This window comes from Chionomys nivalis, chromosome 6 (genome assembly GCF_950005125.1).
Source record: "Chionomys nivalis chromosome 6, mChiNiv1.1, whole genome shotgun sequence".
NCBI lineage: Eukaryota > Metazoa > Chordata > Mammalia > Rodentia > Cricetidae > Chionomys > Chionomys nivalis.
Genome location: NC_080091.1, coordinates 4913377 through 4937787, shown reverse-complemented (window position 1 = coordinate 4937787; position 24411 = coordinate 4913377). Strand labels below are relative to the sequence as shown.

The 24411-nt window shown below is 56.9% G+C and overlaps 1 protein-coding gene across 6 annotated transcripts; it reads left to right on the top strand.

The window, feature by feature from the left end:
- Tcf3 (transcription factor 3) lies at positions 1 to 22831 on the top strand. Of its 6 annotated transcripts, none has more exons than XM_057771844.1 (18): positions 1 to 328; positions 2511 to 2642; positions 5480 to 5552; positions 11718 to 11791; positions 11886 to 11964; positions 12852 to 12919; positions 13396 to 13528; positions 14143 to 14192; positions 15321 to 15423; positions 15499 to 15656; positions 15736 to 15865; positions 16193 to 16251; positions 16346 to 16424; positions 17059 to 17132; positions 17326 to 17608; positions 18757 to 18889; positions 21760 to 21986; positions 22118 to 22831. In XM_057771844.1, the coding sequence occupies exons 2-18, from the start codon at positions 2571 to 2573 to the stop codon at positions 22258 to 22260; spliced, it is 1938 nt and encodes a 645-aa protein (XP_057627827.1). In that variant the 5' UTR covers positions 1 to 328; positions 2511 to 2570; the 3' UTR covers positions 22261 to 22831. The 6 variants fall into 6 exon arrangements, with proteins under 6 accessions (XP_057627827.1, XP_057627825.1, XP_057627828.1 ...); XM_057771842.1 differs by lacking the exon at positions 21760 to 21986 and adding an exon at positions 19037 to 19272; XM_057771845.1 differs by having other exon boundaries at positions 17323 to 17608; positions 21763 to 21986.
- Positions 22832 to 24411: the final 1580 nt, after the last annotated feature.

The window sequence follows — 24411 nt, the reverse complement described above, 5'->3', positions numbered from 1 at the left end:
GAACATGTCTCCCGCCGCAGGAAGATGAGGCAGCGCCGGCGGCTGCGGGCGTAGCGGGCCACCGCGGGCCACCGCCGCGCGCCGCCGCCTCTGCTACGGTCCCTTCCCGCGGGGCCTGGTCTGCGAGAAGCTCGAGAGAGGCCAGGCGACGCGAACGCGAGTGGGGAGAAGGAGGAGGAGGAAGGACGCGCGCCCCCGAGCCCTGCGCGCTCCCGCCGCCCACGCGCGACCCTCGGGGACGCGCCCGCCACCCTTTTGTCCCCGGGGTCCCCGAGGGCGGTGGGCAGCAGGGAGCCCGGTGTACCCGGTGCATGCCCCCGCCCAGCAGGTGAGCGCACGCGGAGGGGCCCCGGGCGCGCGCGTGGGGCGCACGGGGACGCGCTCATGGTGGGGACCCCCCCCTTCTCTGCTTAGTGCATGGGAAAAAAAAGTTGCCTCCGGGTCTCTCTCGGGTCCGCGGGGAAGCTGGGGATGGGGTGAGCCCCCGGGGGAGAGTTGCACGCGTCCCCCTTGCACAGGGCCCCGGGCCCAGCGGCGCATTGTTCTCTGCCTTCAACTTTGCGCGCCTGGAGAGGGGGCGACGTGGAGGGGACGCGCGTACTTGGGAGCAAACTTTGCCCAGGCCTCTTTTGTGACGGTTCTCTTCGAACGGTCACCCAACTTCATCAGATAGGGGTTCGCTAACTCATGGGGAGTTTGGGAGCGGTGTTTCCTTACCACCTACCCTCAACCTCCATCCTCAGGGAGGGGTCCCCCGATCGGAACTGGAGTTAGGAGGGGAGAGAAAGGACCATCTCCTTATTCCAAGGTTAGGGGTGCCCCAACTCGTGGGTATCTTAGGGGAGGTATCCCCTTACCGCCGACCTCCACCCCTTCATTTGAAAACATACCTTTTAATCCTGAGTGGAGTTTGGAGGGATGAGGTTTATCCCCCTACTCCACAAACTAGGGTTCTCTAACTCTTGGGGATTTTGAGGGAGGTGTCCCTTTCCCACCCACCCTCTGCCAGGGAGGCCCCCCAACCCTGCATCCGAGTTGAAAGTTTGGAAGGAAGAGCGAGGATAATCACTTCGTTAGCTAGGGGTTCCCCAACTCCTGGGGACCTTAGGAGACACCTCTTCCCCCAATACACACTCAGAAATGGGCCCCCTGATTCAAGCTAGAGTTCTGAGGGAAAAAAGAACAGGTCCTTTTGTCTGCTACAAGAAAGGGACCCCTGGGTACAGAGAAGGTGGGGAGACATGGGGACCCCAACATGGGAACATCTGCTCTGTGTTAATGTGGGGCGCGGCACAGCCTGGGTTTGGAACACAGTGGTGGCCTGCCTTCCAGCCTCAGAGAGCTTCCAGCCTCCCTCCCTCCCTCGCTGCTGGAGTGGGGGAGGGAGGAAAGGGAGGGTTGTCCCCCATTCTTCCCTCTTAACGATCCAAGAAGTCTCAGGTAGTCTCACTCCACCCTTCCCCACAGTGTTTGTGGGGCCTCTACCCCTGGGGTTACCTAGAAAAATCGGTTTCAAGTACCCCACAAAAAAAAAGTGTGGTTTCGTACAACTTAGAAGAAAAAAAAAGTTAGTTTCACAGTCTTCCAAAAAAGATAAAAAAGAAAAAGAAAAGAAACAGCAGGGGGAAGGGGTACTCCAGGCTGTTTCATGTGCCCCTCTCTGAGTTGGCAAACAGAAGAGTTAGGGTCCTTGAACTTCTGGACTCGGGTCCTCCTCAGCCCCAGAACCTCCTTCTCCATCCACCTTGTGGTTTCTCGGGTCACCCCTGCCTTCTCTCCTTTCTGGGGAACACTGGGAAAAAGTTAATTTCTTTAATGTGTGGTGAGCTCCTGGGCTTTCCTCTCCTCCCTGAGCTGTGTTTTGGGATGTGGCCTGGCAGGTGGATACTCCCACCCCTGCTGATGGAACAGAGCCCCCGTACCTAAAGGGGAATCCCAGTTCTTGGCACCCCCTGCCCCCAGGGTGATGTTGGTAAAAGGGTGTTTTCAAACTTTGTTCTGAATATTCCCAGATATGTCCTGACAGACAGACTGCTTGGCTTGGTTTTGTCTTTTAACTTTTCTGAATGAGTTTAGGTTTTGGGGGTAAGGGAGAATTTGTGGGTCCCAGGCAAAACATCCATCTGTTCCACCAGTGAAGTCTTGAATTTGGGGGTGACGGGTTTTGAGTGTTCTGTGACAGTTGCTGAATGAGAAGGTGCCACCAAATTTATGGAGGGGGCAGGGCCCAGGCCTTTCTCCCTTCCTCGATGGGGCCCATGGACCCCAGGGGAGTTGATAGGAGTGTTCCCAGCCCCCCAACACCGTTTTAAGATGTGAAACATCATGCTCTGATGTTCTTATGTGTACCCCCTCTATTATTGAAGGTTCTACAGGGGATCCCCCAAAATCCAGGTTGCTTGCTGCCTCCCTCCTGGGCCCCATTGACCCCCCCCAGCCCTTGCCTGTAGTCCCTACTTGTTCACGGTCTCATACCTCTCTCCCCACCTGTCTCTGGTATCACCACACAGGGCTGTCTCTAGGCCTGGGGAGCCCACCCCAGTTCCCACGCCTGTGGCCCTGGCTGGACGATGAACCAGTCTCAGAGAATGGCACCTGTGGGCTCCGACAAAGAGCTCAGTGATCTCCTGGACTTCAGCATGGTGAGCTGCCCCTAATGCCTTCCCCTGCTCCCAGGCTGGAGAGTACTACCAAAGGGGGAGGGGTGTGTGCCAGTAGGCGTGGGGCCCCCAGCTCCCAAAGGTGGGAATGAAGGATTGGGACCCCCCCAACAGGTAGGGTGACACCCACAAAAGAAATGGACTCGCCTACCACTTCAAATGGGGGAACTGAGCCCAGGGAGGAGGTCTTCAGCCTCTCCTTTGCCTTGCTCACTGCAGGAGCCCAGTGTGGCCGTGGGGGGCTGGTGGCATTGACTATAGTCAGGAAAGTGACCATCAGAGTTAGAAATGGTGAGAATGAGGTCCCAGGCTCTGGGGACCTCAGAGACACCCTGTTCCATTAGCATGTCACCGTCAGCCGTGGTTGGGGAGAGGCGGGCAGTTCTTGCCCATTCTGTGGCAGTCCTTCCTTTCCAGCTGTGTGAATGCCCAGAGAGATTGCCGGCTGGCAGAAGTCAGAGCACAGAGACACCCAGGAATGAGCTGGTGGGCATATCCCCACAACTAGGCCCCTGGCTCATCCGTATATGCGGCAGGCACCTTGTGGGACGCTGGGCCTGGGCTTCAGGACCCAGCATCCTTTTCTGAGCTTGTAGAGTCTGGAGTCTTGCTCTCAGCCCCACCCCCAGGAGCACCACTGTGCCCTGAAAGCTCCTAGGCCGACTTCCGGCCTGAATTCCCCTGCTCCTCCCCACAAGGCACCCAGGCCGCAGAATTATGCCAAAAACAAGAGTGCCCATACCGAAACAGCACCAGGCAGCCGGCCTGCGGAAATGCAGCCCAGGGTACGGAGCCCCCAAGGCTCCGGAAGGCCCTGCCGATATTTTTAAGGTCCATCTTATTTTTGCCTCCCTGGCTGAGTAGGCAGAGGCCCGGTCTGCTTGTTTCTTTTCTTTTTTGTTATTGTTAAACTGACAGGTCACGGCCTAGTGGCCCGGAACACACAGCTTGGGGGTGCAGCTCAGCTCTGTTGGACCCAAGGGAACACCCTGAGCCTCCGGGCCACCTCCTCTTTAGTCCAAAGGACCCAGGGTTTCCCCTGATGTAGGTCAGAGAGCATCCTGAGGCACAGAGGAGAAACTGAGACCTAAGGAGGTAGGAGTCACCAGGCAGGAGTCACCTCCTGCAGCAGGGCCTCATGTGGTCGTGTTGGGTGGTAGGTCCCTGTTTGGAAGGCTTTGTTTTTGAGGTGGGATCTCATGTAGCATCCAAGTGTTGGGAAGATGGGGCATGTGCACCTTGTCCTGTCTTTTATTCTTTTTTTTTTTTTTTTTTTTTGGTTTTTCGAGACAGGGTTTCTCTGTGGTTTTGGAGCCTGTCCTGGAACTAGCTCTTGTAGACCAGGCTGGTCTCGAACTCACAGAGATCCGCCTGCCTCTGCCTCCCGAGTGCTGGGATTAAAGGCGTGAGCCACCACCTCCCGGCTTGTCTTTCATTCTTAACTTTTCTCCCTGGTGTGTGTCTGTGTACCCCATTTGTGCCCGGTGCGCTCGGGTCAGAAGAGCAGGGTATCAGATCCTGGAACTGGAGACAGATGCTTGTGAGCCACCACGTAGGTGATGGGAACCGAACCCAGGTCCTCTGGAAGAGCAGCCAGTGTGTTAACCGCTGAGCTGTCCCTCTGGCCTTGCCCCTCTTAGGTGTTCTGAGACAGAATCTCACCCTGCAGCTTGTGCTGGCCCCAAACGGAGCTGCACTCCTTCTGTAGTGGGGGTGGGACGGTGGCCGCTGCGCCTGCCCGACTGTGGGGCTGCGCTGTCAGTGTCTCGTTGTCTAGGGAAAGTTTAGAGGGTGGTGTGGGTAGCCTGGACCTCCGCACCACACAGGTTGGGGGTTAACTGTCTGTGCCTTGGAGCCTTTAATATGCAGAGACTGAGTGCTCTGGGCACGGAAGAGCTGGGAGGGGTCAAGATCCTGCCAGTAAGAGGCTCCCTCCAAGACCCTCACACACATGCCCAGTTCTGCCACCTAGTGCCTCAGTCCCCTCTCCCTTTTTTGTTTGAGACTAGGTCTCATGTGACTTCTAACTCCCTATGTAGCCACGGATGACCTTATTCTCCTGCCTCTGCTTTTCAAGTGCTGGGGGGACAACCTCAGTTTCCCCTTAGTAGGGGCTGGGCCACACTTCCTGGCAGTGTGTGTCTTAAGTGGGGGGCCGCCATGGTGTTTGGGACGTCCACATGCACCGAGACGCTGGCCAGGGGGTGAGGACTCTTGCCTGGCCACCTGCTGAACAGAAGCGTGTTGCAGTCATGCTGGGGTGGGAAGAAACACGTGACCTAAAGTAGATGGTTCAGGCGCTGGACCTGTCATCTACCAGCGCTCTTGTAACTGAAGCAGGAGGGTCATAAACTCAAGGCCAGCCTGGACTACGGAGTGAGTTTCAGGACAGTCTAAAAAGCTACAGAGAATCCCTGTCTTGAAAAACCAAAAAAAAAAAAAAAAAAAAAGAAGAAGAATCAAAAAACAAAGACAAGATGGCCCTACACTTTTTAACCCCAGTACTCAATCAGGAGGCAGAGGCAGGTGAATCCCTGTGAATTCAAGGCCAGCCTTGGCTACATAGCAATTTCCAGGCTAGCCAGGGCTATACAGAGAAACCCTCCTGAGAAATGACACCTAGGATTGGGCTCCCACAAAAACAAATTGTAAGTCATACCCTCTATCAAGTGGGACCCCGTCCCTCCCCTTTAGCCTAGTGTCCTTTCAGCTTCAGAGTTGGCTGCGGTCTCCTTCCAAGCATGTCCTGCCATGGGGTCCCCCGTCCCCAGAGCTCCGAGTTCTGCTCTGCCACTCACTGTTCTCTTCTGTCCCCACAGATGTTTCCACTGCCTGTGGCCAACGGGAAGGGCCGGCCTGCCTCCCTGGCCGGAACCCAGTTTGCAGGCTCAGGTAGGACTGAGGGACGCATCGTCTGTGGGTCGGCCTGTGGACAGTGGCATTTCCTCACACGTGCCCCGCCAGAGTGTGGTTGTTATAGAGCCCATTGGGTTGGACTGACTGGAGCCTAGACCTCTAGGCCCACAGTGTGGCCTGGCCTCCCCAAGTGATTGCACTTTGAACATATATTAGCTGCATGACCGAGCCTGGTTAGCAGGGACGGCAGGGGCTGGGGGCTTCCTAGGACCCAGGACTTGTGAGGTCTCAGATCCCAGCTGGCTGGCTTTTGCTAAGCGAGGGTCCTTCTGGGCCATGTGGAAGGATACATCTGGGAAGCTGGTATGGGTGGTTCTTGCTTACCCCTCCCAAAAGCAAGGCCATCAGTCACTACCCTGCTGGTCTTCCCCTCGGCCTGAGGAAGTGGATGGAAGGCCATCTGGGCACTCCTGAAGGCCTGGAAATCCCCACAGGCTCCCGTCACCCCGGAAGCAGCCCCCAGTCCTCAGTGTCCAGGCTTCCGGCCACGATAGGGGTAAGGTCGGGTTGGCAGCTATTGTGAGGCTGGGATGGGCTGCCCTCTTGGCAGCACGGCTCTCCAGACTCTTTTTCCCTGGTTGCCAAGGCCTGCTCCGGGGCCTGGAGGTGGCTCCCTGAGGAGGGCACTACCTGACGGAAATCTCACTGCCAGGCAGGCTCAGCAGGATGGGACCTTGAAGATACCACTCTCTGGTTTCTATGGTTCCTGTGCAGCCCTCTCAGCTCCAGACCCATGCCCTTGGACTCTCGGGGACCAGGCTTATGTTCAGGCCCTGAGAAGCCTGGCATGTGACCTTGGGGCTGTGTGACTCTGTCCTGGGGACACGATTTTGTGGCCTAGAGCCCAACGTCCTCAGGGGATAGAGATCACATGGGCCATTTTAGGGGACAGCACTTCTATCAGTCTGGGCTGCAGGAAGGGTGTTTGCCCTATTCTTGAAGATTGAGGTACATACAGGGGGATGGGGTGCATACGGCAGGTCCCCCGGCACTGTCGGTACAGGATGGGTGGCAGTTAAGGATCACAGACCTGTCAGTCTTGTGGTGAGTTCCTTCCATGGCTTGAGCCCGCCTGTGTTTGATGAGTTTCTTTTTTCTTGGTAGGGTTTCATTTTGGAATTACTCTTCACAAGCAATGCTGACTTGCAGTGTCTTTTCACATAGGAACCTGTGTGATACATGTTGGCTTGCGGATGCTCTTTGCATAGGAAGGAGCTCTGCTTCTAATCTCTCTCTCTCTCTCTCTCTCTCTCTCTCTCTCTCTCTCTCTCTCTCTCATCTCTGATCCCACCTCTGCTGCATGCATGGAGTCCTCTTGAAGTGTGCCTCGAGGCACTCAGGACGGTTCCTCAGAGACACATCCCTCCCTTTATCACTGCCTGGCCAGGTGTGGAGGTGCACACCTTTAATCTCACCACTCAGGAGGCAGAGGCCAGCCTGGTCTGCACAGGGAACTCCAGGTTTCCAGGGAATGTAGTGAAGTCCTATCATAAAAACAAAAACCCACCAAGGCTTTAGAAAAATTTCTACCATCGTTTCTAAAGCACTGTGTGTTACAGGGTGACTTCGGGGGGTGTTCTTAGAGTTCTGGGTCCTCCCGGGTGCAGAGCATTGAGGCAGTGGTTACCCCGTGGTGGTGATCAGGAGGCTGCAACGTGGGTGCTTTGCCTGCATGTGTATCTGTACCTCACGTCTGTGCCTGGTACCTCTCGTGGCCAGAAGAGGGTGTCAGGTCCCCAGGGTCTGGAGTTGCAGACAGCCGCATGTGGGTGCTGGGAGCTGAACCTGGGTCCTCTGCAAGATCAGTGCTGTCATCTGGCCCAGTGGGTTTATTCTGTTTTATTTGCTGCTGGGGACTGGATCAGGAGTCTCCAAGTAGAGGGCTAGAATTTGGTTGCTGCCAGGCATGGTGGACAACCCCAGCACTAGGTGAAGGAGGGAGGGGGATGAGCAGTTCAGGTCATTCTCTGCTAGATAACAAATGGAAGGCCAGCTTTGGCTTGTGAGTCTCTGTCCCGCCGGCCAGCTCTCAAATAATCACAGGGAGACTTACTAATTATGAAAGCCTTGGCTGATGGCCTAGGCTTGTTCTAGCGCATGCTGGTACCCTCTTCCATCTTGTACTTTCTGTTTCCTCCATGGCTTCTGTGGCCTACATTCCTCTGCTTTCTCTCCCTGGAAGTCCCTCCTCTACCTCCTGCTTAGCTATTGGCCATTCAGCTTTTTATGACACCAATCACAGCAACACATCTTCATGCAGCGCACAAGTATCCCACAGCAGCCTTCCTTCCCAACCTGTGATGTTGACTGGTGTTTCCAGAGCTGTCCTGTGCTGTGTTGGCTCCACATAAGACTGGGTCTGCCAAGGTGGTGGCCAATGCCTGTAATCCCAACACTCCAGAGGCAGAGGTAGGAGGATCTCTTGAATTCAAGACCAGTTTGGTCTACAGAGTTTGAGGACAGCCAGGGCTACACTGAGAAACCCTGTCTCAAACTGCAATGGCTGACCCGTGTCATATTGGGTCTTAGAGAATCCTAGGACGCTTACTGTCACCGTGGCAAATACGGTGACCAAAACCAGCATGGGGAGGACAGTGTTTTGTGTGGCTCATACTTCTACATCATGAGGGGCAGGAACCTGGAGGCAGGAGCTGAAGCAGAGGCCGTGAAGGGGGCACAGCTTCCTGGTTGGCTGGGAGCTCTCTGTGGCTATTCAACCTGCCTTCCTGCTTGCTTTTCTTGTTGGGTTTTTGTTGTTGTTGTTGTTGTTGTTGAGACAGGGTTTCTCTGTAAGTCAGACTGACTTCGAACTCAGAGATCCACCTATATTGCCCTGGATGCTGGGATTAAAGGTGTGCAGCACCACCACCCAGCTCCAAACAGGGTTTCTACAACTGATGCTCTCCTAACCAGCCAAGCTGGCCGGCCCCTGGGCTCAAGGGATCTTCCTGTCTCTACCTCTCCAGTACTAGTAGGCATCATGCCTGGCTTTTTAGGTGGGTTCTGGGACTCGAACTCAAGTCCTCGTGTTTGTGAAATGCGCCTCTGTGTCCTCTCACTGAAACAGCCTGGTCAGTGGGCCAGCCAGTCCCTCAAAGATCAGCCATTCCCACTCAGGAAAAGAGTGTGGGGGTGGGAGCCTGTCATCCCAGCACTCAGAAGGGGGCAGAGCGGTTTGTGAGTTCAGGCCAGTTTGGCCGTGTGCGCCCCACTCCTCAAAACAGAGCCATCTGTTCTCACCCCGTTTCTAATGTTCCATAGCTGCCTGTAAAGTTGCCTTCCTGCCTCTGTCCCTTTGTCCTTGCCTGTCTCCTGGTCTGTTGTATTGATCTTTGTCCTTGGAGAAGAATCGATATTTGCCATCGACTCCTTTCTACTTTCACCTTAATTCCTCTTTGAAAAGTTCTTATCTTACCTTTCTCTGCCGGAGTTTAGGATTCATGTGTTCACTGGTCATTTCGATTTGATGGGGGAGGGTGTTAGGATGGAGTCCAGGGCCTCAAACATGCTAGGCAGACGCAAACTGCCTAGTCTGCCCTCTGCCTGAGTCTTGACTTTGAGGGCCTGTGGGCGTGGTCACAGTGGAGCCCCGCCCAGAATCCCCAGTGAGGGCCTGTGGGCGTGGTCACGGTGGAGCCCCGCCTAGAATCCCCAGTGAGGGCCTGTGGGCGTGGTCACGGTGGAGCCCCGCCTAGAATCCCCAGTGAGGGGGCTGTGGGCGTGGTCAGGGTGAAACCCCGCCTAGAATCCCCAGTGAGGGCCTGTGGGCGTGGTTACGGTGGAGCCCCGCCTAGAATCCCCAGTGAGGGGGCTGTGGGCATGGTCACGGTGCAGCCCCCGCCTAGAATCCCCCAGTGAGGCGCTAGAGCCATTGGTGGGGGTGGAACTCTGCCTAAAATTCTCAGACTTTCTCTACTGAGTTTTTTTTCTGCGTATATATCATGACCATATTATTCATGCAGCTATTTTTTTTTTTTTTTTTTTTTGGTTTTTCGAGACAGGGTTTCTCTGTGGTTTTGGAGCCTGTCCTGGAACTAGCTCTTGTAGACCAGGCTGGTCTCGAACTCACAGAGATTCACCTGCCTCTGCCTCCCGAGTGCTGGGATTAAAGGCGTGCGCCACCACCGCCCGGCTATATTTTTTGTATTTTGTTTACTTTCACTATTTTTCAATGATGTGCGAGTGTGCACATGCATATACGAGTGCGGTACCCTGGGAAGCGAGAAGCCAGAGGCCTAGGGATTCCCGGAACTGCTGATCTTCCATGTGGGTGCTAGGAAGTGAACTCAGGACCTCTGGAACCACCGAGCCATCTCTCCAGCCTTCGTTTTGGGTCTCTTGAGATGTGTGACCAGACTTGTCTCAAACTTGCTTCTGCTCTCGTGACTTTGTCTTCCGGCATCGTGAGTGGAGGTAGTAGGAGGGAAGGCAGGTTGTGTCCTTTGTCCTGCTTGCTTGGGCATCGTCCCTGTTGAGTGGACTGTGGAAGCAAGGAAGAAATGGTGGCGATGGGTGCTGTGAGCCGATGTCCACCCCTGTGAGTTCCACCGTACCGTAGACTGCTCTACACCAGGGCAGGTGATCGTCTCCATGATGGGCTTCATAACGAAAGCCTTGTCATGAATACAGCTGTAGACAGCACGTGACCAGGAGAGCCGTGTGCCAGAAAACTTTATTTATAAAAGCAAGTTGGGAGCCAGAGTGCCAACAGTGCTTCAGAAGAACAGAGCTCTAAATATGGGCCTTCTTTTAAGTTGTCTGGGTGTCATTGAGCCTGGCTCTGGATGGAGGTAGCCGTTTCCTGGTGCTCTGTGGAGCACACCTGACATCAACATCTTCCGTTAGAATGTTTTAATTAGTGTGTATGAATATTCATGATAGGTTATTAAGATGCATAATTTATCAGCTGGGGTGATTTTAATAACTATTAATGGGGTGGGGGAAGGGCTCCCGAGTTTTGTCATTTTCAGAGGGAAGAGACAAGGCTTGTGCTGGAAGGTCTTGGGTTCTCGGGGATCCTTAACATTGCCAGGCTCTGGGATGGAACAATTGTATGCTGAGTTCAGGGGTCACCCAGGCTGGGTCTGGGCTTCCAGAACATCCTGTATGACCCTGGGGTTTATGTTGAATAAGGATTGGTGGGATCACAACAATGTGGGTACTGGCTGCCCATCCGCCCCAGACTGCACCTGATGCTAGTGGTAGTGCCTGTAGCCCCCCTCCCTGCACACTGGAGCTTTACCAGGAAACAAGAAGGTGTAATGAGAGGTGAATATTCATGAGGTGGAGAGATTAATATGTATAATTATGCAAATTAACCACAATTAAACACGATTCTCCAGGGAGGGGATGATGAGCACAGAGGCTCGTAATAAAGTCTCTAGGGTTAGAGAGTTCCTGGTGCAGAGCCTGGGCGGCATTGGGGGCTCATAGGGTACGCGGTGTGGGGAAGGCCCAGGAGGTCCCCCCAGCCCAGAATGTGGACACTTCAGTCCTCCTCTGCCTGTCCATCCAGTTTCACAGTAGGGAAACTGAGGCACACTATGTGACCATGTGGCCAAGTTGGGTGGAGTCAAGGCTGGACCCTGTGGTCCCTGTGTGGGGATGGCCTAGGGGTCAGGAAGGAGAGTTTGCTGTGGGTGGAGTGGCCGTTAGCTGCTCCTGAGGTGTTGGGGGAGATAAGGGCCCAGCCCTGGTTTACTCCGCCCTTCGGGACAAGGTCCTCTGGGCTCCAGGCTCGTTAACCCCTGTCTTACCACATAAACCCTTGACCTTCCTATGAGGCTGCAGAGCCCGAGCCAGGTGTACCACTGTCCCTGTCTGACAGTGTCTGCCTTTTCCCACTGAGCTAGTCGGCTCCCAGGTGGAGCCCCTGCCAGGGAGACCCTGCTTCTCTGCACTTTTGCCAACCTCTCTGACTCAGATGCCCAGTCCTGCACAATCACACATAGACCTGAACAAGAGCCCTGGCCATGGGATTGAGTCGGCACGGTAGCTGAGGTTTTCACAGATGAGTTCCAGGCTGCGCAGGATGGAGGCGGCTGTGCTCATTGCTGTTAGGCGTATCTGGGGGGGTGGGGTTGACCCAAAGCCTTCTGAGTCTCCTGAGAACGGGGCTAGGCTTCCCTTTGCCTTCTACAGGGCTTGAGGACCGTCCCAGCTCAGGCTCCTGGGGCAGCAGTGACCAGAACAGCTCTTCCTTCGACCCCAGCCGGGTGAGACACCTTTGCAAGGCCCAGGTCCCCGGGTTTCCCTTCCCTCTGGGACAGCTGTCTCACCCGCACCCCCCACCCTGCCTGTCTCCCCTAGACTTACAGTGAAGGCACCCACTTCAGTGAATCACACAGCAGCCTGCCTTCTTCCACGTTCCTAGGAGTTGGGCTTGGAGGTGAGTGTGGCCACTCTGTGCACAGTGGGGTGCGGTCACAGCCCTGGCTTCTGCCCCGCCTGAGAGTGAGCCTTGCCTGCTTCCTGGGGGACTACGGAGACCAATCACTGGGCAGTGGGTCAGGAGGCCTGAAAAACCGTGAAGGTTTAACTCAAGAGTGGGATGTTTCTAGAATTCGGAATTGGTCAGCGCTGACCCCTGACCCCAGCTCCTTCCACCATGTCCCAACGTGGCCTCTGAAATTGTGGGGGTGCATGTTCCCTTTTGGGCTTCCTTCTCCTGCCTCTTCCTCGGGTGTCCTGCCTGACAGGATGGCAGGGCCAGAGGGCAGTTCCCATAGAGGCCAGCTGTGTCTGTTCCAACCCATCCTGTGTCATCTCCCTCTCCCCCCAGGGTGGACCCTGGGAGCACTAAGTGCTGGCAGGGTCAGCAGCCCTCAGAATCCAGCCACTCAGGAGGCTGAAGCAGGATGATTAGGAAGTCAATCAGGGCTGGAGAGATGGCTCAGCAGTTAAGAGTGCTTGTTGTTCTTACAGAGGACCTGGGCTCAGTCCAGGTACCCGTGTGGTAGCACACAGCAACCATAACTCCAGTCCAAGGAATCTTCCAATCCCAAGGAACCCCTCTTCCAGGCACCTGCATGGTGCATAGACATACACGCAGTCAAAACCCTCAACCCATCTTACACAAAGAAAAAAAGAACAGAGAAGTGTGTAGATAGTTTGCCCCGCCATTGCTCGGTTCCCCTTGTCCTCTCTCCTGTATCTAGGGGGACTGGGTAGCTGGGCTATCCAGGCAGGGCCCTGCCAGAGGCCCACCATTTACAACTTCCCACTGTCTGGGGGACCCTCCTGAGGTCTCTCGTGACTTCCTTCTATCCCTTGCAGGCAAGGGCAGTGAGCGGAGCGCCTATGCCACCTTCGGGAGAGAAACCAGTGTTGGGGCACTGAGTCAGGTAAACTAAGGCAGAAGGGCGGAGCTGGCCTGATCTCCAAGGTGACCCTTGGGGTTGAGAGTGTGCTGGGGGAGCGGCAGTTGTTAAGCAGCAACCAGGACCAGGCTGTGCACCAACCATGGCCATGTTCATGTCACCTCTCCAGTCCCCAAGCCGCTCAGTAGCCCTAACCCATGTGAGGAGCACAGTTGGCATTGTATGGGGTACGGTTCTTGTGCCCCAACTCGGCTGCTTACACGGGGCCACTGTCAGCGGGGTTCATACCCCAGCGTGGGCCCCTGTGCCCCTGGCGAGAGGTGGCCGTGAGATGGCGTGATGGTTAAGGAGAGGGCACGTCATGGGTGCTGTGTATCGGCGAAACCTGGGGCCTGGCCTTGCCCATGTAGCATTGATCTTCACAGCTGGGAGGGTCTTCAGGCGGGGATCAGGCCTGGCTCTAGACATCAGCTCCAGCTTCCTGGTTGCTCATCCCCCAGGCTGCCTTCCTGCCAGGCGAGCTGGGCCTCAGCAACCCTGGACCACTGTCCCCATCTGGTGTCAAGAGCGGCTCCCAGTATTACCCCTCATACCCCAGCAACCCTCGGCGGAGAGCTGCAGACGGTGGCCTGGGTGAGTTGGAGCTGGAGACGTGCATGTGTAAGGGGCAGTGTGACAGACTGATGCCTGGGCTGGGTGCCGCTGAGCCTCGGTGGCCACAGAGGGCTTCACAGTGGGTGCTTTGATTTGCGCCCACAGGGCATGCTGGTGCCTCTGTGCAGGGGGCCCCCCTGTGTTTTTTTGTATCTTAGTCCCAGTGGGTGGAACTCTGGGTTTTTAGATTTGTTTTCTGAAACAGGGTTTCTCGGTGTAGCCCTGGCTAACCTGGAACTCACTCTGTAGACCAGGTTGGTCTCGAACTCAGAGATCTGCCTGTCTCTGCCTCCAGAGAGCTAGGATTAAAGGTGTGTGCCACCTCCGCCAGGTTTTTGTGGCTGTATTATGAGTCTGAGAGAGACACACATGGATCTACATAGAAAAGAGAAAACAAGATTTCCTGTGTAAATTAGGAGTATGGGGGTCATGGGAGAGGGAAGGAAGGGAGGAGAGCGAAGAAAAATACATACTGCAATACAAACAGTAAAATAAAAATATTGGAAGTGTGCGCTCCTAGGTCCTGACCCCAGCCTTGTAGTGTCCACAGGAGGACATGTGGGCAGTGTGTCCTCTGTTCTTGCTCCCCGCAGATACGCAGCCTAAGAAGGTCCGGAAGGTCCCGCCTGGTCTTCCCTCCTCTGTGAGTATGGGCAGGCCTGGAGCCTATAGTCACCATGTATGGTGGATTCTCCGTGCCAGAATCTGTGGCCACATCCCGTGGGTCACTAGAGGATTGGCATGTGTGGACTGAACAAGCTTCTGTTCCCCAGGGAAGTCCTTCCTCAGGCCTCACTTCCTCTAGCTTAGGAGTGATTTTCTGCCTGTAACCTCTAACAGTAGGGTCGGGGGAGGTGATGGGGGATCCCTGTGAGCTGGTCCCGCCAGGTCCCGCCTGTTCCCAACCACACCCACCTGCCAAGGCTGGAAGTGTTCCCACCCACCGGCTTGGTGTTTGGCTGGTTGCCCACCCTGGCAGATGGCTGCTGGCCCTTGGTGGTTCAAGGTGCCATGTGCCTATGATTTAATCACCTTAAGAAAGGCAGTGTGCTGGATTCTCCAGCCTGGCCACCTCCCCCAGCACTTGGGAGGTAAGGTCACAAATTGCAGGCTGGTCTGTGCTACACAGTGCACTTTGTATACTAATGCCTCGGGCCCCTGCTTCCTCTGTGTCCCCAGAACCCTGCAGCTTCCTTTGATGTCAGTACTGGGGCCAGCAGTGGTGGAGGGCATAGGTCAGGGCTCCCTAGAAACACACATATTGGGGGAGCAGAACTAAGATCAGAGACTATGACCAACAGAACCCAGTTAAGCTAGGTGGAAGTTAACCCAGCAGCCAGCTTAGACTTGCTGCCTGCTCCCCTGCCAGGGCAGGCATGAACAGCTGATCTCTCCTGAGTCCTATGCCAGGGCAGACTTGAACAGCTGATCCCTCCCGAGTCCTGTTTCATGGCAGGCATGAGCAATTGATCCCCTCCTGAGTCCTGTCCCAGGGCAGACACTGGTGGCAGGATCCCCCCTTCCCCCGCCCACACCCCATTTCTTCAAGCTGTCAGAGTTCCAGCCGTTGCCAGCTGGTCAGGGTTGATGCTGGCATGGGTAGGTGGGATTTTGCTTCTGAGAGCAGGGGTCCGATGTTCCCAGAGGAGCAGGGAGACTTCTAGCACTGGCTCATGCTAGACAAGAGCTGAGCGTGGAGGGGACATTTAGGAGGGTACGGCGGGGAGAGATGGCTCCACACCCCTCCTCCAATATTGCCCTCCTTCTGCAGGTGTATCCACCCAACTCAGGTGACAGCTTCAGCAGGGACGCTATAGCCTACCCCTCTGCCAAGACCCCCGGCAGCACCTACCCTTCCCCCTTCTATGTGGCAGGTGTGTGGGGCTCCTGAGGGCGGGGGGATGCTCTGCAGGGCTGGGTCCCTAGGCTCATCCTCCTCCTCCACACAGACAGCAGCCTGCACCCCTCGGCAGAGCTCTGGAGTTCCCCCGGCCAAGCAGGCTTTGGGCCCATGTTAGGAGATGGCTCATCCCCTCTGCCTCTTGCACCAGGCAGCAGTTCTGTGGGCAGCGGTGCCTTTGGGGGCCTCCAGCAGCAGGAACGCATGGTAGGTGCTGTGGTCGGGGGACCTGCCTGCTCCGGTCCTCGACCATCACCGTGCCCCTCACCACCAATTATCCCTACAGAGCTACCAGCTGCATGGATCTGAGGTCAACGGCACACTACCAGCTGTGTCCAGCTTCTCTGCCGCCCCTGGCACTTACGGTGGCACTTCTGGCCATACGCCTCCTGTGAGCGGGGCAGACAGCCTCATGGGTGAGGTCAAACCCAGTGTTTCCTGGGCCCGGGTAGGAGCCAAGAGGCTGCATCAGGGCTCCATGGAGATGAGACACTTGCTGGGCCAGAGCTAGAAAACATGGTCCCCTCCTTGAGGCACCTCAGATTGACCCTGGAATATTAGAAGCAGGCCTCGATGACAAATGGCTCTTCCACTTTACTCTGGGGGAAACCGAGGCAGAGAAGGAACAGGTGTCAGTGTTAGGCAAGACATGACACTGGGGGTGGCGGGTGTCGTAAGAGGGAGGGTCCCACCATTTGCAGGATGGAGGCTCCCAGAACAGGACTTTCTGTCTCGCTCAACAGGTACCCGAGGGACTACAGCCAGCAGCTCAGGGGATGCCCTTGGGAAGGCACTGGCCTCGGTGAGCAGGGGCCTGGACTGGTGGTGGCAGAGGGGGACTTTTGGTAGCCTCGTGGTGGTCCTGACTGCCCCTTCCTCTGTCCCCATCACTGCAGATCTACTCCCCAGACCACTCCAGCAATAATTTCTCACCTAGCCCCTCAACGCCTGTGGGTTCACCCCAGGGCCTGCCAGGTGTGTATGGGATGAGCATGGGAACCATGCGTGACCTCAGGGCTGTCCCCAGGCTGGAGTCCTGGCCAGGTAGTGAGAGGTGGCATGAGGGTAAGGTGGGCCTCCACCTGTGATTTGTCCAGTTGTTGACCTCAGGCTCCGCTCTTGTGAGGAACACCACACCGGGGTGGGTGGTGGTGGCGGCAGGGTATCAACTAGGTGAGGTCAGATGGGAGCCAGGAGCCTCTAGAAGTCCTGGGAGGTAGGGGTTAAAAAAACCCACTCTGCTGGTGTGGTGGTGCATGACTTGATGCCTCAGGAGGCAGAGGCAGGTGGATCTCTGTGAGTTCAAGGCCAACCTGGTCTACAGAGCAGTTCCACTCCTGTCCTCAGCGGGCCTGTCTGGTCGCCTCTGGAGCTAACCACCTGCCCTTTGAGTTCACAGCAGAGGATCCAGGTGTGGAGGGACAGAGAGTAACTGCTGTGTCAGGACTGGCTCCTCTGAGGTCAGGGGTCATGTTCCCCGGGCAGGAAGGAGTTGAGCGGGCAGGAAGGAGTTGAGCCGTGTCTGCAGTGGCTGTGTCGAGCATCTTTGAGTTCATCTAGCCTTGGGTCCCACTGCCCGGGTTCCTTCATGGCTTTCCTTCCCCTCCAGGGACATCACAGTGGCCCCGGGCAGGAGCCCCCAGTGCCTTATCTCCCAGCTACGACGGGAGTCTCCACGGCCTGGTGAGTGTCCCCTCCCTGCTGGCCAGGTATCAAGTGCCAGTCAATCCCATCACCACAGAATTGGAATATGGAGCCCTTCCGGGGGGGAGAAGTCACTCAGTGTGCCGCAAGGGCAGCTTCAAGAGGGGCAGGGACGAGTTGCCTGCTGCCTGGCAGGGGCTCAGTGGACCTTCTCTACCCACTGACACAGCAGAGCAAGATGGAGGACCGCTTAGACGAGGCCATCCATGTCCTTCGCAGCCACGCCGTGGGCACCGCTAGTGATCTCCATGGACTTCTGCCTGGCCATGGGGCGCTGACCACAAGCTTCGCGGGCCCCATGCCACTGGGCGGGCGGCACGCGGGCCTGGTCAGTGGAAGCCACCCTGAGGATGGCCTCAACAGCGGTGCCAGTCTTTTGCATAATCATGCCAGCCTCCCCAGCCAGCCCAGCTCCCTCCCCGATCTCTCGCAGAGGCCGCCTGACTCCTATAGTGGTGAGTCCCAGCGTCCTGGGCTTGATCACCGAGGGAAGGTGGCTCAGTCCAACTTAAGAATTCGGTTGCAGACCTGAACTGGACGCACAGTGGTGTGTCCCTGGGCAGTTAGCCCGCCTCAGGTTCGTGAGAGCCTGTGCCTCTAAACATTGTTCAGTTGGTGGTTCTCACAAGAGTGTGAGCTCCTGCCCTGAGTGTGCACCTTGTAACCCAGCACTGAGGAGCGGGAGGCAGGAGGATCTCTGGGAATGGGGGGCTCCAAGTTCAGTGGGACTCACCTTGGGGTTAAGTGACAAGGGCAGGACACTTGATAGGTGTGACTTGTGTGTGCACACGCATGTATGCACACACGCGCACACGCAGACTGTCAGACCCACCAAGGGGCCAAGGTTGTCCAGATCCTTATTGTTGCTCGCAAGGTTGGGACTGTTGTGTCTGGTTCAATCTGGGGACACTGAGGCAGAGGGTGGGGCCCAGGATCCCAGCAGGACCAGGCTGATTCCTTTGGCAGGGAGGGTGCCTGCTTCTCAGATGAGGGCCTAGGACGGGTGTGGTTTCCATAGTGGATGTCAGCAGGGTCATGGGGACAGCTGGACAGTTCCCTTGTAACAGTTTTAGGGAATATTAGGGCCAGCAGGGCAAAGTTTAGGGCAAGTGGAAGGGAAATGGGATGGTGTCTTAGGGTGACCGTTCTGCTGAGTCTAGGAGGTGACGGGGGGGGGGGGGGGTCCAGCAAGACCGCAAAGGCCCCAGGGCAGGATGGAGCCTGATGGGTTGGAGGCAGAGCAAGGGGGATGGAGGAGGCCTCTAAGACTACGGCAGGCCAGCATGCAAGGGACCCTGTGGGCTGTGGAGAGCATTCGGCCAGTGGAGGACAGGACAGAAATGTCCCACTCTGGAGTTCACAGTGCGGGTTTCTGTCTCCAGTGCTGCGTGTGGTGTGGGACTTGATTCTAGTCTGGCTTCAGCATCAGACTAGATCTTGAGTGGGGAGGGAGCCCCTCTAACCTTGGCCTGAGGCAGCAGTCTTGGTGGCTTGTTTTATTTCCATCTTTATTTATGTCCCCACAAATCAGCTGCGCCCTGGCAAAGGGCCCCTCAGGTGAGCTTGGTGGCTGCTGCCACCCCTCATCCCAGGCTTGTTGCAGGACTCGGGAGGGCAGGCGCCACGGCGGGAGTCAGTGACATCAAGCGTGAGGAGAAGGACGACGAGGAGAATGCATCAGTGGCCGACGCCGAGGAGGACAAGAAGGACCTGAAGGCCCCACGCACGCGCACCAGGTGCCAAACCCCTCCCCTCGGGCCTCGCACACATCACACGCCACACGCACACATACATCACACGTGCACACAGATCCCAGGAGGCGCCTGCAGGCCACCGCGTCAGCTCACTGCCTCCCTCTGGCCCCTGGCTCCCCTCCCCCGTAGCCCAGACGAGGACGAGGACGACCTTCTCCCCCCAGAGCAGAAGGCCGAGCGGGAGAAGGAGCGCCGGGTGGCCAATAATGCCCGTGAGCGCCTGCGGGTCCGCGACATCAATGAGGCCTTTAAGGAGCTGGGCCGCATGTGCCAGCTGCACCTCAGCAGCGAGAAGCCGCAGACCAAACTGCTCATCCTGCACCAGGCCGTGGCCGTCATCCTCAGCCTGGAGCAGCAGGTGCGAGGTCAGTGGGCGGCCCGCGCCCTGCGCCTCCGCGACGCTCCCCTCCCTGCTACCCCAGCCAGAGTACAGTGACTGTCCCTCACAACCAACCAGCACACCCTCTGGTCCCGGACAGGGTTCTCTGCAGGCTGTTCTCTGTACTGACTTCCAGCGCTGACTGTCCCTGCTCGATTCTCCACACTGTTGCTCCGGTGACCAGCCCTCAGCTTACACCAACTGTCCCCACACTCAGTGACCCCATCCTCATCGACTGACTCCATCCTCCCTGACTCCATCCTCCCTGACTCCTCCATCCTCCCTGACCCCATCCTCCTTGACTCCATCCTCCCTGACCCCATCCTCCCTGACTCCTCCATCCTCCCTGACCCCATCCTCCCTGACTCCTCCATCCTCCCTGACCCCATCCTCCTTGACTCCATCCTCCCTGACCCCATCCTCCCTGACTCCTCCATCCTCCCTGACCCCATCCTCCCTGACTCCTCCATCCTCCCTGACCCCATCCTCCCTGACTCCTCCATCCTCCCTGACTCCTCCATCCTCCCTGACTCCTCCATCCTCCCTGACCCCATCCTCCCTGACTCCTCCATCCTCCCTGACTCCTCCATCCTCCCTGACCCCATCCTCCCTGACTCCTCCATCCTCCCTGACTCCTCCATCCTCCCTGACCCCATCCTCCCTGACTCCTCCATCCTCCCTGACTCCTCCATCCTCCCTGACCCCATCCTCCCTGACTCCTCCATCCTCCCTGACCCCATCCTCCCTGACTCCTCCATCCTCCCTGACTCCTCCATCCTCCCTGACTCCTCCATCCTCCCTGACCCCATCCTCCCTGACTCCTCCATCCTCCCTGACTCCTCCATCCTCCCTGACTCCATTCTCCCTGACTCCTCCATCCTCACTGACCCCCCCACTGATGACTCCCCACTGCCCTCACTGACATCACTTCGCTTTCCACATCAGCTGTTCCCGTTATGACTAATCTCCACACACTGACTGTTCTCATCCGGACTTGCTCACACCTCGACTGTCCATGCCTGCTGATCCCTCACATGGGTTTTCTCACATGCTGACTCCCCAACACCATTTACCCTCACTGGCACCGCCCCAACTGCCCCTGCAGGACTCTGCCCCTGCGTTAATGCCCCACCGCAGGTGGTCCCTTCTGCTAGTCATCCGGGTCGACTGTCCCCACACTGGCCACCTCCATCCCTGTCCCTAACGCTCCTTCCCTATAGTGCGTCACCTCTTGACTGACTGACTCTGCCACCCTGGCCCCGCTGGCCTGAGGACTTCTGTCAGATTGTCCCATCCAAGACGCTTGCTGGCCCAGCCTTATCCCAGAGCCTGGCTGTTAGGCTGTTAGGGGCCAGTGACCCCCACTCCCCAAGGACCCAGAGGTCCTATCCCTGTTCACTTTGCCAGGGACCCAACCCACCTCTCTGAGAGCATCTTCTCCCTGACTCAGTTTCCCCATCCACCTGCCCTAGAGCCGGTGAGGGAGGACTTCAGCTTGGCCCCTTCCGCTTCCTTAACCTGCACTGCCCTGGCTGCCACCATTAACACTTTCTCTCCTGCAGTGTGGGCTCTGCCGAGCCGGCTCCACTTTCTCCTTGTTCCAAGGTCTCTGTGTCTGTGGTGACAGAGCGTGTGGTCCACCTGTGTCCCACACGTCTGCCTCATCCGCTGTCTGTCTCTCATGCTCTTCCCTCTGCCCTGGCTGTCCCCTGCCTTTGCTTGCCACCTGCCGCCCTGCACCTCGCACCTGCCGCCCTGTGGACAGGGCTGGCCACACCGCCACCTCGGGGCCTTTTGTCCCATAAGGCCCTGCATGGCCTCAGGGGAAGGAAAGGGTTCATTGGGCACACAGCCTCTGTGCCCACATGCAGTTTGGTCTGCGCGCTTGTCCTGAGGTCTGGGGCCACTACCGCCACCCAGAGGGATATGGTCCATCGTGGGCAGCAGGGGCATGAGCCACAAAGGGCACGTGCTGGCCTTCACAGCCTAGGTGACTACCGTCTGCACCCCTAGGGCTCAGCTCAGGCAGGACAGGGTCTCAGCCTTGTGCTCGGGCATTTGGAGCTGCTGCCATGGTGTCCATCACAGTGGAGATGGGCACTGCTCCTGGCCCAGCTAGGGTGGCTGTGGCTCTGGGGTGCGGGGCTCAGGCCCGAGTGCCGTTTGTTTCCATGAGCCTTCTAGGCCTCAGCCCAGCCCTGAATCCTGTCACCCAGAGCCATGAGCAGGGACAGGGACAGCTAAGAAGCCACTGCCCTGTCTGGTCCCACCTTCCTCCACATGTGTTAGAGGAGGGTAAGGCCTCTGTCCTTCCCAGAGACAGACGCCCTTTGGGGTTGTCCACATTGAAGAGCTGCCATCACTTGTTACCACGCACATTCCCCAACACTGGCCGCACCCGTGTCACTCACATTAGCACACAGCGTGCAGCGGCCCGGCCCCCCCCTGACGGAGGCTCGGTGCTGTGACCCAGCAGTACGGACGAGGTGCTGTCCCTGGAGGAGAAGGACCTGAGGGACCGGGAGAGGCGCATGGCCAATAACGCACGGGAGCGGGTGCGCGTGCGGGACATTAACGAGGCCTTCCGGGAGCTGGGCCGCATGTGCCAGCTGCACCTCAAGTCGGATAAGGCGCAGACCAAGCTGCTGATCCTGCAGCAGGCGGTGCAGGTTATCCTGGGCCTGGAGCAGCAGGTGCGAGGTAGGCTGCGCCCGCCCCATCCTGCTCTGCCCTGGCTTGTTGCTGGCCAGGGGTCGCCACAGCACAATCCCAACCCTCCCTGTCCCCAACTGTGGACAGTCTCCCACTGCGCTCTCCTCCACTCCCCCCAGAACGCAACCTGAACCCCAAAGCAGCCTGCTTGAAGCGGCGGGAGGAGGAGAAGGTGTCTGGCGTGGTCGGGGATCCCCAGCTGGCGCTGTCGGCTGCCCACCCTGGCCTGGGTGAGGCTCACAACCCACCCGGGCACCTGTGAGCCAATGCATGGATCTCCGTGGGACCAGGGACCACCACACTCTGCCCGGAGGGCTCCGGCTCATCATGGCAGCAGCAAGGCTCCACAGATGCTGCGGGGCCTCAGGGCTCCATGGCCCCAGGAACCAAGCTGAGGGGAGCTCTCCCCATCCATTAACCGAAACTGGAAACAAAAGCAGCATGCTCACTTTTCAGAAAAGAAAAAAGATGCCTTAACTGTGGACGAAGGAAGAATTGGACCGCACCCTGGCGAGGGGCGACCGGGGACTGGTTCTGGTTCAGAGCCACCAGCACATCGTGCCTAAGCGTTTTTTTTTGTTGTTGTTGTTTTTTTTTTTTGTTTTTTTTTAAGGAGAATAAAAGAACATTAGTTATCAGATTTTTTTTAAATGTAGACAAAACTTAGCAAGAACGAGGCCTTCTGTGTCTTATTACTTTTTTCTTTTAGCTTTCTTTTGCGTATGTTTTATAAGCAACAAATTTTTGTATAAAAGTCTCCTGTCTATTGCTGTTTCTAGAACTCAGTGTCATGTTTCATGGTCTGCAAGGTTATTAAAGTAGCATTTAAAAGACCCAGTGTTGATCAAAGGGTCACCCCGTTCCCGCTACACGTGAGCCCAGTGCCTATTTGTACCCGGCGTGTGCTCAGCAGCGGAACCATGGTCTCTGCCTCTCTTCTCAAAGGTTCACACTCCTCCTTCCTCACTGCCCTGAATGCTTGGGTGACGATTTGTGGGGTCTCTAAAGGGACAGAATTGATAGAGTATTAGTGTGGCTTAGGGGCTGTGACCTGGGTTGTCCTAGTCCCGAAGCAGGATGTCTCAGCAGTCCCAATCCAGCGCTGCAGTCCTGGAGGAACCTAGGGGTCTGCTGGTCGCCAGACTGCACTGGAATCCTGAAGAAGTGGGCTCTCACCAGGAAAGGAGTGCCTCAGCCACAGGGTAGACGGACCTGCCAGCGAGAGAGGGCAAGCAGGCAGAGAGCAAAGGATTCCTTCTGTGCCCTTTTATGCAGGCTGCCACCAGAAGGTGTGGCCAGGTTAAGTCCAGTCGAGAGATCTCCAGGTGGGCCCAGCTGCTTGGGTTAGGTGAGATACAAAGCTACCTGTACTTAGCTGCCGTACACACAGCCACAGCTGGCTCTTCGGCGGATGGTGCAGGCTTTGGCTTCCCTATCTCGGTAGAGTGGCCGCAGGTACCCTCCAAAGTATCTTCACCCATTTTTCAGATCCTGGCATCGTCATTTCTTCCTATCCTAGCCTCTGGGGTGGGGGATGTTGGGACCACCAAGTACCCCTACAACAGTTCACACCTGCTCCATGCTGACTTTGGTCCCTTTGGAAGCCCCAAAAATCTCCAGTGAGGAAAATTTGTTGGGAACCATGGTAACACCTTGTTAATGGTAAACCTTATCCACCACTTTGGCCTGCAGACTCTGCACCTCTGGAACAGCTGGATTGGAGGGAACACAGCCTGGGTCACTGGCAGGCAGTGAGGGCCCATCCAGGTTCCCCTCTGCTTTATGCAGGGCAATCAACCTGTCTTCAGCCCAAACACCCGTGAGTCCTGTTGCCCAGCTGCAAGACAGCAGAAGGACTGAGGTGGCTCAGTTGGTAATCGGCTTGCACATGCATGGAGCCCTGGGTTCCCTGACGGCCTGCATAAGGGTCGGACTCCCTGAACTGCAGTTAGAGGGCTGTCACTTTACACAGCTGCTGAGTGTTAGGAGAGTCAAATTCCCATGACTGCGTGGCAAGCACCTTACCACTGAGCCCCTCCCTCTACCTTACTGGGTTTGGTTTTGGGGTTTTTGTTTTTGAACCTGGTTCCTCTGTATAACAGCCCAGGCTGTCCTGGAACTCCCTCCGTAGACCAGGCTGGTCTTGAACTCAGAGATCGCCTGCCTCTGCCTCCCTGCTACTGTGATTTAAGGGCGTGTGCCGCCACCAACCAACCCAGTGTGTGTCTGTCGCTCTGTCTGTCTGTCTGTCTCTGGTCTTTGGAATGCTCTGTAATCAAGGATAGCCCACCCCTGAGATCCCAGCACTGTGGGCTAAGGACAGAATAGAAACCGCAGCCCCCAGGGAGAGCCATGGGAGCTGTGGCATCCAGGAAGGAGTCCAGAGCAGGTCAGGCACCCACGAGCCAGGCAC